At 43.7% G+C, this 15,210-nt stretch overlaps 1 protein-coding gene across 1 annotated transcript; it reads left to right on the top strand.

The window, feature by feature from the left end:
* Positions 1-598: 598 nt before the first annotated feature.
* Positions 599-7,597, top strand: LOC133968932 (kidney mitochondrial carrier protein 1-like). Its single transcript, XM_062405190.1, has 9 exons — positions 599-824; positions 945-1,092; positions 1,569-1,663; positions 1,923-2,008; positions 3,262-3,357; positions 3,464-3,588; positions 4,381-4,504; positions 5,709-5,789; positions 6,371-7,597. The coding sequence occupies exons 1-9, from the start codon at positions 761-763 to the stop codon at positions 6,410-6,412; spliced, it is 861 nt and encodes a 286-aa protein (XP_062261174.1). The 5' UTR covers positions 599-760; the 3' UTR covers positions 6,413-7,597.
* The last annotated feature ends 7,613 nt before the right edge of the window (positions 7,598-15,210 follow it).

The raw sequence follows: 15,210 nt of genomic DNA, 5'->3' as shown, positions 1-15,210 counted from the left end.
ACGAGAAATTGACTAAAATAGAAAAAAAAATTGCATGCACATTCAGGCTCTAGAGGTTTCTTCCAGGTAATCAGGGACTACTTTCTGTCCATACTCGCCAAAGTGCTGGTCATTGAGTGGACCTGTTGGGTTTCTTTCAATCTTAAGGTCTTGACCTTACCATGTAATGACTTGGCTATTCAAATTGAAGAGAGGCCGAGAGAGCTCAGTGCACTGCAAATTAAGAAAACACATGGTAATAGAAAAAACAGAAACAACCTCATCTTTTTCATCTTGTGCTGCAAAAACTCACAACACATCCAAATAAAGAAACGCCCTGCAAATAGAAAAAAAAACTACAACGGGAATGTTTTCAAGGGACTCAAAAAAGGTTTCTGCATGTGTTCTGCACTTTTTACAGCGCACGTGGCATCAACGTTGTTTGATGACAATTGTTGTCTTAACTCGCAGTGCACTGAGCTCTCTCGGCCGCCGTACACATTCGCCATCGGTATAAGATGATAGCTGTATGATCACTTCTCTGGGACGTCTGTCTCGGTTGCTTAGCGACAAGCGGTGGGCGGGGCGGATGGATGAGCCGGTGAGGGGCGGAGCTTGTCCGGCGGCAAGAGGAGCTGAGGCGGGGATCGTTAAACGCAGGTAGTGACTCGAACGCAGCAGCAGAAGCTTTGAAGCATTAGCACAGACACACCACCGGCGACCCCGCTCCCTGAAGCCCCCCCCTCCAAGCTCTCTGTGACTCGGTGCGCGGCTGGAGAACATGCCGGACGTGAACTGGAAGCCCTTCGTTTTCGGTGGGCTGGCGTCGATGACGGCGGAGTGCGGTGAGTGATGTGCGGGGCTGTGGGGTGGTGACGGAGGCCGAGCTGCGCCAAATAAACTTCTGGTGTCAGCCCGGCTTGTGATTTACAGGCGGTGTCTCCTCTCGCGCTCTGTCGCTGCAGGCACCTTCCCCATCGACCTGACGAAGACTCGGCTCCAAGTCCAAGGCCAGGTGGGCGACAGCAAGTACCGAGAGATCCGCTACAGAGGCATGCTGCACGCCATGGGCCGGATCGTGCGAGAGGAGGGGCTCCTGGCTCTGTACTCCGGGTCAGTGTGAAGGATCGCGTGTGTGCATGTTTGTGTGTGTGTGGTCTCTACACCCAGACATAGTGTGAAGTACCTGAGAACTGGACGCATTGTTGTGTTACGACCCTCCTGCCCTTTTTACACTTCCCTCAAATGTTAGCACTTCCTCTTTTGCATCAGCCATGGTCCCACCCACATTTCCCAACAACACAAAGTGGGGACCTGAGACTCAGGGAGGGTTTGTTTCTAGTTTATTCCTCTCTTGTTTTTACAGATTCATAAAATCCTGGAACATTTTACACTCGTTTTTTGTGAGTGTGTGTGTGTGTGTTTTTTTTTTTAATGGCTGGTGCAACATCCACCTAGTTTTATTCTGCATTATTACTCTGGGGCTTACATGAAATGTCCTTGTGTACAGTTTTGTTGTTGCTTGTTGTAGTGCTTGTGCACTGTTCCGCGGCTGAACTCATAATAAAAAGTGAACGTGACTTTTACAGACTGGCTCCTGCCATGCTGCGCCAGGCCTCCTACGGGACCATCAAAATTGGCACATACCAGAGTTTAAAGCGACTGCTGGTCGACAGGCCCGAGGGTGAGTCCTAGGTTCTGTCTCTTTTTACATCTGCCTGAGACTTACAGACAGACAAGTCGTTAGCTAACATGTGCACATTCCTCTTGAAGACCATAGGGCGGGTAAGGATGTGTGTGACCTAGTTAAATGTCTTGTGTTTATTGGGATGCTCTGTGCTGCTGTTAAAAAAGACACTGCAAAGACAAACTGCCTGTTCGATGCGTGGTATCAAACGCTCGCTCACTGCCACGGTGTGCCTCCCGCTCTTCTCCTCTTTCAGATGAGACTTTGCTGACTAATGTGGCGTGTGGTGTCCTCTCTGGTGTGATCTCCTCCTCCATCGCCAACCCCACTGATGTGCTGAAGGTAGCTGTTTGAACACACACAGTACTTTCGTTAAGCCTTGTTATTGTCCTGGTCAAACCGCAGTTCAAAGCAGTAGAGCAGGTCTGAAGGTTTCTTGGAATTGCCCCCCAGGTGTGCAGAAGCCTCCCATTGAAATACACAGTGTCAACATTATTGTTCTCTCCCTCGATTGTGCCTATAGGACTGTAATTACCAATGCAGCCTTGATTAGGAGTTTGCCAGGGCTAGTGAACGAATTAATTAAATTGATCAACAAATAGCTGGTAAATTGAAAACAATGTCTAGAACTGTATTTTGTCCTGTAAAAATTCCCTAATTAACAAAATAGTATTTACATTTTGACGTTAATATTCAAACAAATGTTTCCATTCGTTTGAGGGGTTTCTCATACAACTAAAGTTCAGTTGTTTTATTACTATGTTTAATTCAAGTTTCAGAAATTTAGTTGAGGGATATCTACAGCGTATAGCGTTCTGACTTGTTGGAACTTGATTTAAGATGATTTGACCTGGGTGAATTCAAGTTATCTTCAAATTGAACTATTTCTAATCAGAATTAAATTGTAGATATATGAAACTGCAGTTGCGGTCATAACTAAATTGCAGATATCTGTAGTACATATAGAAAGAGCACTGTATAAGACGACGAGCAAGTTGCTCTTTGAGTGTACTGCTGGAGAGGATACGTGTCTCTTTTGTCCTTTTAAATCGATTAGAGAAATAGTAGTAATAGTTGCAGCCCCATGCTCTACCTAAATATATCTTTATCAACAACTCTCTGGAGGAGGCAGTGAAAGCTCCAGAGTGTAGATGTGATCTTTTGGTAGCATGCCTGGTGGAGGGAAGGCCATCACAGTGCTATCAGGGCTTCACTTGTGGATTATTAATAGATTGAAGTCTCAAAGATTTAACATAGTGTTCTGTAAATGATATGAGTGCATGAAGTTAATTTGTGTGTGTGTGTGTGCATGCTGTCATTATGTTTATGTTGGCATCTTCTTGCCTCACCCTGTTTGGCTTTCAGCGTGTATAAGGGGTTAAAAGTTGCATTTTCATTTCGAAGGCTTCTAACTGTGCCTGCCAAGTGACAGTAGAGACAGACAGTGAACCAAGGCTGATCTGTACACGGCAGCCATTATAAACGAGAACAAGTCCAGGCTGGGCTGCTGAATTCCAGGAAGCAACTGAACAGGAAGTGCTTGCTCTCACTCTCAAGTTCGAATTCATGGATGTTACCTGTGTCTTTTCTCCCAGATCCGCATGCAGGCTCAAGGAAATGTGATCCAGGGCAGTATGATGGGCAACTTCATCAACATCTACCAACAGGAGGGGACAAGGGGGCTGTGGAAGGTACAGAGAGCTTGAAACAAATGCTTGATAAGTTTTGACACATGCACTTTGGGACAAGACAGTGACCAAACAATGTTATGAACCGTCCCCTGTCTCTCTTCATCAGGGTGTCTCTCTAACAGCTCAGCGGGCAGCCATCGTGGTCGGAGTCGAGCTACCGGTCTATGACATCACCAAAAAGCATCTGATCCTGTCAGGTTACATGGGGGACACCGTGTACACACACTTCCTGTGAGTTTGCAGAGTAACCTGCACGCCCTTGTCTGCTTTCTCTCTTTCTCGTGTGATGTTGTCCGTGACAGGACATTGGACAGGACACAGTCTTGTTCGATGTTTGAAATACCAATAACGCAGGAGGTTATGGTTGGAAATTCCCAGGAGTCATTATAAGTTTGTACGAGAGTGTGTCTGCAATCCCTGCCGAGAATTCCCCGCAGAATCACAAATGCTAGTCTAGAATGGCAACAACCAATAGATAAGAGGTAGAATTAACACTCTTAGGTTACACAAATGTTCAGTTCCTCTTTGCTGCTCACAACCACTATCAGCAGCAGCGTTCTGTTCTGTATTCAAGACATAATCCTGTTGTGTCATCTCAAAATAACACCTTTCCTGGCTATCTGAGGACTGAGAGCAGTACTGCATATACAGCATACTACTGTATTTGTATTTCAGCCAATAAAAGCTAACTTCAGGCTGAGTATTTATCTTAAGTGCTTTGTGGATATTTGAACATTCCAACCGTGCCTTGGGATTATTTCTGTTTGGAGGAAATAGCACCGACTGGTATTCAAATGAAAGTGGTAAATATTTCTAGTGCAGAATAGTTTCTTCAACCCCTCAGGCAGTTGACTCAAGTGAACTCATTGCAGAGTATATAAGGTGACATTCTCAACTTGGCAGGAACCTGTCTTTTTTTAAATGTGCAAGCAGCAGCAGCAGCACACACACATACATACACACACACACACACACACACGATAAACAGAGTCTGTACTTTGTGCCCCCCCCCCCACCCCACAGGTCCAGCTTTGTGTGCGGTCTCGCTGGAGCTCTGGCCTCCAACCCGGTCGACGTGGTCCGGACCCGTATGATGAACCAGAGTGGAGGAGCTTTGTACCAGGGAACAATGGACTGTTTAATGCAGGTCAGTCCAAATTTCTGACATGAAAAAAATTTGACCTCTGATAGATTATAGTTTAGATGGCATTGGTAGATGTTCACATGAAATCCAGTTTTCCTCATGACATTTATCTGTAATCGTGTGAATATTTTGACATTGAAAGCATCCATCCGTGTCAAATAATAATTCCATGGTTCCTAAAGTTCAGTCGATTTTAATAAAATGATGTCAGAAAAACTCAGATCTTCACTTGTAGAAGGCCTTACATTTGAAGATGTTATAGAAATTATGTTGACTGACTATATCATAAATATGAGCCTATCTGTTGATCTTCAGTCATTTGTCTGTCTGTCTGTCTCTACGTCTGTACACGCGAGGCTCGGACGTCTTGAGAATATCTGTGAAGATTCTCAGTGGTCCAGGTCATGGTCCTGGATTGGTACTGGACTCGCTTGTGTTTCTTGGAGACGTTTCGCCCTCTCATCCAAAAGGCTTCTTTAGTTCTTCAGTTCAGTTCAACTTTGAATACGCCTTTTGGATAAAAGGTGTAACGTCTTCAAGAAGCAAAAACACAAAGACACACTTGGCATGTGCATGGCTATGGGCCAAAGGAAGTGCAGTGTTGAATTTGGTGCGTTTTTAACACGCGATACGTTCAATATTAATATACAGGCAACCAGCGCCCTGTAGTAGTGGCAGCTAGGACTCCTCGACGTAAATGACATTGTCAATAACGACAACAGCGAGCTTACAACAATGGCAACGACAACTCATTCCCTAGTTTGGGGTTTGGCGTACTGAAGTGAGCTTCACGGAGCTCCAACTGAACGGCTGAATAGCTCTTTGTGTAGCAGCTGTGGCTTCAGGATTCTGCAAACTGTTTCCAGCAGCAGGTCTTTTTTCAGACAGAAAACGGCAACCTGCTTTACCACAAGCCAACAGACAGCCCATTCGAACCAGTCCAGTTTAGAACGGGCCCTGCACTGGTTACATTTTATTTCCAACACTTTCGAAGCAACCTTGTTTTACATTCATTGCCCTCAGTGCGTTTTTGTTTTTGAGTGTTGATTAATATTTAATATCATTTAGGTATGTTTAATCTCAATATCAAACCATAATGACACAGAATTTGAAGTCGTAGTTAATTAATAACCACCCACAGACGCCTTGGGGACCATTATCAGACCGTAATTAAAGTGGGTTTGTAACACTTTTGTTGTCTTTTCAGACGTGGCGCTCCGAGGGCTTCATGGCTCTCTACAAGGGGTTCTTTCCCAACTGGCTCCGTCTGGGACCGTGGAACATCATTGTATCCTTTAACCATCTCATCAGTGCACCCGTCTGTTTACATATGTCCTAGGTGATGTAATATCCTCTGAGGTGCAGAAATCAGCGGAGGAAAGTAGTAATTTGTGTTATGCAGTCATTGACATATCGCATTCCACGCCATGCTACAGGGGAGAAAAGCTTAGCTTAAAGCCGGCTAACCCAATTATGTAACATTGAGTGTACTGCCTCAGTACCCCACTGCCCCTGGTTAGAGAGGATGTAAGGGGGCCCTCAGTGAGGGGTTAAGGGGAAAAAGGGCAGGACAACCAGGGAGTGGAGACTGAACTCTATTAAGAGTCGTTCTGCAGAGGCCCAAATCTGATTAAAGATGACTGAGCAGGGAAAAGCACAAGCACATTGAGCTCCAACCAGGCCTGAGAAAAGTAATGAGATTATTGACTTGTCTCAGCAGGGAGGGCTGAGGAAACAAGGAGACGGTAACAAGGGAGGCTTTGAGCTCAAGTACAGAAAAGAGCCAAACATTTCTCAGTGTGCCGCACATTGTGCTCAACAAAAAATTCCCCTCCCACTACTGCCTGTGTTCCTTAACTCAACCCTCAGTTCTTCCTCACTTACGAGCAGCTGAAGAAGATCGACGTGTGACTTGCAGAACAACCATGGAAGCGTGTGAGCGCCTGCTCTGAGACGAGCTGAGAGGACAGACATCGGGAATGGCTGGATGGGGACGGTCTCTTTACGGAGCCGCAGACAGTAGTTTTATGTCGACCCATGTCAGGGCCGGTATGAGAATATCTCTCATTCCTGATTGGAGTGTGTCTCCCCATGCCTGTGGCAAGCGTGGAAGGGACTGTGACACAATCAAACACCCATCTTTGATGTTTGAAGTCATCCAAATGCTTCTTTAGGCTTAACCACTCATTTAAATTTGATATTGGCTCCTCGGCTCTGTGGCACCTAACGGACTGAGAAATTAGAGACGATTTTGGGGCGCAACGGAGACAGTTGTTTATCTCAGTCATAAGCTGTTTTTAAAAAATGGCTCTGCTGTCATGAGGAAGATACACCAGGGTAGTGAGTCTTTACACTGAAAGTGGTCTCGACATTGAGTGCCTCAGTTTGTGGTGCAGGCAAAGATTGTCAGAAAGCAGCTGACAAACACAGTGTTCAGTCCCTTTTGAAAAGAAAAAAAACATGTCCATATGCACCAACTTGGATCAGGATCTGGTGGTGTTGTTTTTTTATACTTTATATGTAATTCTAAATTGAGAAATGGGTGTGGAAAGGTGAGGTGGTTTCTTCTTGTCCATATTTACCAAGTAAAGAACCACTAAGACATGACTGTGTGCACTGTCATAAATAACAGTTGCATAAACAGCCTGAAGAGCAGTGTGGGTGTCTAAACAAGACACAAGCATCACATGCCCAAATGTGGCGAGGAGTGATCCCTCGTGTCAAAAGGGCAGACAGTAAATATAACCCGGGGGGGCCCTGGGTTCCTGGGTTATCGTTTACATTGCTTTCAAAACATTACCCAGACACATTACGTAAGCCTGCTTATTATAGCTCACTCTCCTCTAGGTTGAGACCATTGGAAACATTTAGAGGTGCATCCTTGGATGTTTTTTGTTTGCTTGAAGGCAAATCCAGGTATATTTTCATATACTGTATTTGCAAGCTGTTTGCTTGTCTGCGAGCTTTTGTTTTAAGGAATGAAAATGTGAGCTACTGTGGCCAAAGTGTAAGCCACTGTGCTTCTGTCATACATGCGATGTTGATGTAAATGCTGCTGCAGCCATGTATATTTTAAATAAAAGACAAAACACCACAGTTTGAGTGGTTTGCCCTGTTTTGGCCACAGCGTGGTGCTGTTGAGCTTTGCACCGCCTCACCAGAAGTCGACCCAGTTGAAACCAATAGCTATTTCTTTAATTCCCAGTCCTCAACTTCCGAGGCCACATATCTAGCACAGTTGTGTTGTTTCTGAGGGACTGGCTGGCTTTTTTCAAACACACATGTTCATGCATCGCGCCACAAACAATGACTTATGAATTATTCAGGGGGGATCTAAAATGTAATTGTTCTTTTATTTCTGTTGGCAAATTCCCAGTTTTCATTTCGTCAGAGCTGTTTTGAGAAGACGCTGGGAGCTCGAGGGAGAGCGAGGGGAAAAGCTGTGATGAACTTGCCGTCTCTGTTCCTTGTTCTTTTATTTAGGAAGCATCATCATGGGACTTATTACTTTAGTGAGAATTGTTGTATCGGCCTCTTCTAAACCACTGTGAGTTGTGTTGTCATGCTATTGTTGTGGCTCCGTCGAATAACTCAATTCCAAACAATACCACACAGCATGATGGAGGAGGATGCTGGTTTGAGCGCACAGTGTTTACAGTACATATTGATCTGAAGGGTGCTTTGCTTTGCAACACCCACTGGCATCTATGTCCGATCAGGCCACAAACACATCCCACACTGTTCATAAGGCAGGATGAAAAAAGAGAATAAGAATAACGTGTGACTTGTGCCAGGATTTGGCATCTATAAATTGGCATTATAGTCTGCTGCCTGGCATCGCGTCCCTGGCACCGTCCTCTACAAGCTGGACAAGTATTGCCACAGGGGATTCCGGCAGTCACAGACATGCTGCATTATGGGCATTATTTGCTGCCTGCCCCGAGGGTGCAAGGGGGCTAGCTCTATTGTATTCCAGGGATCAGAGTGAGCTTTTGTGTCAGAGGGATAAGGCTCTACCCTGCTCCAAACACCCTGCCCTTTTTCTCTCGTTGTTTTTATTTTTTTTTGTTCTTTCAGCTGTTTCTCAGATGAAGCCGCTGCTCGCTGCAACACACAGGAGGATAAATGGATAAATGGACGGGCGGATGGAAATGTAGACAAGGAGACAAATCTATCATAGTCTGTTTATCCATTTGGAACAAGGATTGCACTCGTGCTTCTGGGCTGCACAGTGCTGACAAAGAAGAAAAAGATCACAGGCCTACTGCCATTTCTTGCTGCTCGGTATTGTAGTTGAGATATGGGCTGAGATACAGCAGAGCCGTTTTTCTTTCTCAGTATTTGAAGGATGCTGGGGGAAAAAGGGCCCGGGTGCTTAGTTTGAGTAAAATAAATGATTTTCTCCTGGAAACACATTGTTTACAGGCCACGGATTCTGCATAACATCAAAATACCTTGCTTAGGAAGCTGTCTGAAACGTCCTCCGACTGAAGAAAAAGTGCAGCCTCCTGCAGTTTGAAACTGTGCCTGTAGTAAATGCTTTTTGATGAATTGTGCAGCTGTGTCTGGTTCTGTGAACAACAAGCTGACGAAACAAGGATTTCAAACAAGGAGAGGCAATAGATCCTGTGGAGATTTCAGATGATGCTTCTGGAACCACACATAAAAAAAAGTAACAGTAATTCTACAGATGATTTCATAAAAAGAAAAACATCCCTTCAGAAATATTATTATTAATATTATCAAAATACCCAATTTACCAAAAAACAACTTTATTCACTTTCAAGCTGAGTGCTATTGGAAGAGACTGGTTTGTATTCAGGTTAATAAGGAAACAAATATCCTGTGTCAAAGTTCACCAAAGTTGATCTCCTCGCAAAGCCACCCTGGGATTTGCCTCGCCACAGAGGTAGAATGTTGGATTTGCCTCCTCGCTCACACAGATTGTAAGTGAACAGGAGTGGAACGTTCGCCTCTGACACATTTGCATTTATGTGGCGTGGGTAGAGTCTTTGTTACTTTTTGGACAAAGTCAGGCGGACTGTTTGCTCTTCTTCCACTCGTTCTGCATAACAAGTGTGAACAGCACCAGCTTCATATTTGGCACAAAGACATGGGAGGGTTTAACTCTCATTCCCAAACTGTCAAATTATTTCTGTCCCTGTTAAGAAAAGAGACTTGCTTCGATCCACATTTAGTACAAATTTAATTTCAACATAATTTGGAGGAAATTGGCCGAGGATATTACAAATGAGCATCTACCCCTATTGAGTGACTATTACAGGAGTTGGTTCATCAGGATAAACTAGTTTGTGAAGTAACTGTGGAAAACATGAGAGACATATCAGATGTTTTGTCTCCACAGTGACGAGCCCCCTGAGTCCTTTTTCTTTAGTGATACGCTAACTTTTTCACCTCAGCCAACCTTTTTGCGAAGCTTAGATTTTTTCATATCCCCTCTTTCCACAAGGATGTGCAAATTAAAATGTTGCAAAAGGCAGCACCTAATGCGTCCCAGCTGCTGTAAGGTAGCACCTTCACTCTGCTGTTTGTCAGCGGGCTGTCTGTCATCATTAATGAGAGACGGTTTCAGAAGGGCGCCTGCAGTTGTTATGAGTCACGACACTAAACATGCTCAAGTGCCGGAGCCGACGATTCATCACGACTAAAACTCCTCATCCAAACAAACAACAGGCCCACTAAATCACAGCGCAGTTGACCTACATTTACACACCACTGGAAGGGGACTGGCACCCAAGGGAGACAGGATCACAAGGATGAGCCGCTGGTAATGCTGCTGCATTGTTCCATTAAGACGGGAACAGGCCAACAGAGTGACTGTTAAAGGAGATAAAGTAAGGGGAGATTGTTCTTTGACTCGGGGAAAGTTCCGTTGTGCCCCTTAACGAGGCGCTTAAATCTTCCCGTGACATCCGGGTGGAGGTGATATGACCTTTTAGTGCCTTTTGCTACTTTGAGAAGAATATTTAGACTTTCTGGAAATGCTCATGACCGAGAGAAAGATGAGAAGATTGATTTCACTCCCAGGGCTGCGCAGTAAATATGGGACGTCAGCAAACGGGAACATTTAGCTTGGCTTATCATTAAGAGTGGAAACAAGAGACAACATACCAGGCCTAAAGTTTAAGGATATATATCTACCAGTCCCACGTCCTTTAAAGCTCACATATTATATGAAGTAAATTCTTTAATTTATATTTTAAAAAAAAGCAATGTCTTATTGAGCCCACTTAGTTCAGCTAATTCAACAATAGAGATCATGTATATAACTATTGAAAATGTTTTTCAAACGCCCCCATTTCGCAAATTTGATGTCAGAGTCTTTGCAGTAGACTGTGGCTCAGGAAGTAGAGCGAGTTCCCTAACCAGAGGGTCAATGTTTCCATCCCTGCTTGGTAAAGGGTCCTTGGGCAAGTAACTGAACCCCAAATTGTCAAAGTTTGGCAACAAATGACCCAATTAGTTGCTACGGCTTGTGTTGTTGACTGCGCAATAAGACTAGAAAAGTGCTTGCAAGTGACTGCATAGTGCTGCAAAAATCTTTCTGAACATTTTATTAAGTGTTTCATGTCTGACTTTTTTGTTTAGGCCATGTCCCATCAGCTAACATGGAGGAGGTTTATGAAATATACTGTAGCCAGCCACTAGGAGGCAATCAAGATACGTCATATTTGAATGGCAGTTTGCTAAAATTGAAAAGGAATTTATTTAAAATGGCCAGAGAAGAACATGATTCGACTGCAGATGAGCACAGAATCCTGCAATTAAAACACCATCAAGTACTTGTTACATGGGTTTAGTCTTGTAATTCCACTGGAGGAACACTGGGCAGAGCTCAAGTGCTTTCTCCCGTCTATGAGACTTGAAAAAAGAGGAAAGACTCCATCTGCTTGTCCCAAACCACCACACTCAATCTATCTCCATAACCCGCTCAGTCAAAGCCCCCCCCCCCCATTAGTAGCCCAGCTTCTGATAAGGAATAAGTATTCAAATATTCAGTTTCCTTGGACGCCTGATTTAAAATTCCCTGCCCTTAGGCACAGCATGCCAGCACAGCACTCTGAATCCACACACACACACACACACACACACGCACATCCAAGGGCCTCTGATGTTTGTTGGTGGCGTTGGTAGGATTGCTCACCGTGACACCGTGCCCCTCCCACACCCATATGACAGTCTGAAGCTACTCTCGTGTTTTTTTTACTGAAGCATGGAGGATGGAGTGGATGGTGAGAGGGAAAGATGGAGGTGGGAAGTTGGAATAAAAATGCACTGATGGAGTCAGTGGGGGGATAGAGAGAAAACTTCACTGGAACTCAGCAGACGTGAAACTGAAGGTGAGCGCTTGAAGAAAGAGAATAGGAGATGACAAGAAGAGAAGGGATCGGTAGGAGAGAGGAAAGGATGCAACACATGTCCTGATTCTCCGTCTAGCTCTAATTAGCATCCATATGAAGCCTTTAAGACAGTGGTTGTCAACTGCTGTGCCAAGGACTGAAGACACAAATGGGCTGCAAGACAAAGGTTTATTGGACCTGACGTCTTTTGACGAGAGAACCCTCTTAGAACTTGGTAAAAATGGAAATGATGCTTTTTTGTGCCAGATAACAGAAATTATTAGCCAGTGTTATATCTGTTTTAGTCCAGAAAGGAAAAGTACATGAACGCAACGCTGATTACTCTATAAAGAAGACACTGAGCTTTTAAAGTGTTTCATCTGTGTCCGTTAAAGCAGAATTAAATCTGACCCTCAAGCAGATCTTAACATTGGAAACAAAGATGATGAGTTTGGATATTATGGGGATTTATTGAATTCTCAGCTAATGATGTCATATGTATCAATCCACCAATTTGACTTATGAAGGTCAATCATGATGACGAGGCAACTCATGAAAGTAGTTGACATTTACTTTTACTAGATTTGACAACTATGGCAAAAAATGATGTTATGGTGATATTACAAAGTTTATCTCAACTTTAAATGGAAATAAATATACCACAGAAGACCTTAAGTACCAATCAGTGATTGGAGTTTGATAGACCTGGGGATTTAGCAGGAGTAACAAAGATAATCTGATTGGTTTATGGGATATGTACAGGGTGGTTTGGAGTTTGACTCATAAAAGGAACTAACAGTCAGGATACCTCAGCCTCTATGTGTCTCTTTAAAGGGGAATTTTAGTATTTTTCAACCTGGGCCCTATGTTTATAAAGGTGGTTGTGGATATTTTGTTACTTACAATGACATTTGGAATCAGTCCATTAGGACGCCTCCACCGACAGCCGCAACACAAGCATTTACACATGCATATCTATAAACATACAGAAATCCAATTCAGGTACCCCCTTTTATTATCAGTTCATTCTTGACTTTGGAGATTGTAATTGGACAAAAAGAAAAAGTAATATAAGAAATATACTGTCTTGCCTCCACAGCTTTCAACAATATCACATTGTCCTAACTAAAACGAAACTTGCTCAGATGTCGCTGAATGTTGTGTTGTTGGAGGAGAAGAGTTCATTTGACATTTGCTTTATGGTTTTGACCATAGGTTTCAGCTACAAAGACTAATGGGAAGACTAGCAGTGTGGGACAAAATTAATAAGTGATTGGACAAACCTAATGGAGACAGACAGGTGCAGAACACAAGGGGTCACTGACTGGCCTGAAGCAAGCATGGGATTTGCAATTCAACACCTTCTTTGCAGAGCTTATTTGTCACAGACTCAAAGACTGATCGTCACGTCCAAACTTTGGTTTGTTGCTAATTGCGACGTGACAAAGCCAAAGACTTCATGTGTGTGCAACTGCTTGTGCAGCCTTAATATGCGAGTCACATTCTGCGATGCAGCTGATGTATTCCAAACTTTCTCACTTATCCTCTCTGAGCTCCGTGTCATCTGTGAGTTTCCCGTGCGGAATAACCACCTCTGTGCGGATAAGCAGCCACCTGTCAGCCACCAGTCGAGTTAGTGTGCCTCCCGAACACTTTCAGGATTTGAGAGTAGACCCCCGAGAGGCGCTTCATGCAGACGTCTCAGTGTTCCTGATCAAATTAAGGGTCTATTTGTGCCACTTTCACGATTTTATTGCAGTCGAGAAGACTTCGCACTGTGTGCCTCCGTAGGTTTGACCAGGAATTCACCTCACCATGGAAAATTAGCCAAGTAAGATATGGTCTCAGATGATCAATGATAAACACACACATGCACGTCTCACAGTTGCGAGGACACTCATTGGCATAATGCATTCCCTAGCCACAAAAACCCCACTAAACCTCTAACCCTAAAACCAAGTCTCAACCCTCAAGCAGCCTATTGAATTTGTAAGGACCAGCCAAAATGTCCTCACCATGATGGTATTGAACAAAAATTGTCCCTAATACCTATAGATATACATGTGTACACAAACACACACGCACACACACACATACTCACAAACAGTGTCAGAGGTCACTTTTGAAGAAAATGTGCATTTGCTGGAAACTAACCCAAATCCTAACATTAACCTTACCTTAACTAATAACCCAATAATCATTATTTGTCGCGGTGTACAAGCCTTTCTCGTATCCTAACAAAATCACCGGTACACACACACAGACACACACACACTGAACACGCGGAAGAAGAAAGAGAGAAAGACACAGTGCAACTCTGTCCTATCTTGACCAAATAAGAGTCACATGTCCTCTGAAGGCATGAGGCTTCATATCACACAGTAATGTGCTGAGGGAACAAAAGCACCACTGTTGCTGTAAAGTGTCAGAGGTGAGAGGCCTATCACATCTCTCTTCCTCTTTTATAAAACACACACACGCTTCGCTCCACAGTCGCAGTCTTGCACAATTTGTGGTAATTTAGAAAATGCCAAAATGTAATTTGGGCAAGCCGTCTCAAATAACCTTCTTATTCCACAGTGACGTTGTGTGTTATGTCGAGATCTCTGTGTAAACACCAGCAGTCATGTGAAACTAAAAAACATTAATGATCATGTGACAATAGAAGAAAATATCAGATTTGTGCTGATTAATGGAAAACATTTAGAATTGATCTTTTCCTGCTTATGCAAAATACTGATCTGGAATGACTGGGAACACAAAACCCCATACGCCTCCTCCATCAAAACTGTGCAGCTCCAAGAAGAAAAAGCTCCATTCATACAGACACACAGAAACACGTACACACACACTGACAGCAATTGGATTTATTGGAACTATTTTCCAATAAGGTCAAAACGGCAATTAGAGTCTCACAATCATGTCCACAGCAAGATTAGCTGTTTGACCTCTGCTCACACAGAGGAGCCACTGTATTTCTTTGCGAGGTTGAGGGTTTTCTCTTTGGTCTGGACACACACACACCAAGATCAATCGGTCATGCACACTACATGTGATGTGTTAATATTTAAGTCGGCTGCCTAAGCCAAATTAAGGACAGGGACACCCTAGTGTGTGTTGCATTCGAAACAGTTTCATCCTCTTGATCGTATGTGGTTCAATTGAGTATATGTTTGATAAGGAGGTGTTTTCTCTACAAAATAACTATCTACTCGTGCCTTAAAGCATGCAATAACTGACTCAGCTTTTTTTTGTCCCAGTGGGGGCCGCAGAAACAATCCATGAACACAAAACACAAAACACATTATCAACTTATAAAGCTGATATAAACAACGTACTGGCAAAATT

Source organism: Platichthys flesus, chromosome 14 (genome assembly GCF_949316205.1).
Source record: "Platichthys flesus chromosome 14, fPlaFle2.1, whole genome shotgun sequence".
Classification (NCBI taxonomy): Eukaryota; Metazoa; Chordata; class Actinopteri; order Pleuronectiformes; family Pleuronectidae; genus Platichthys; species Platichthys flesus.
This window is presented reverse-complemented; position numbering and strand designations above follow the sequence as displayed.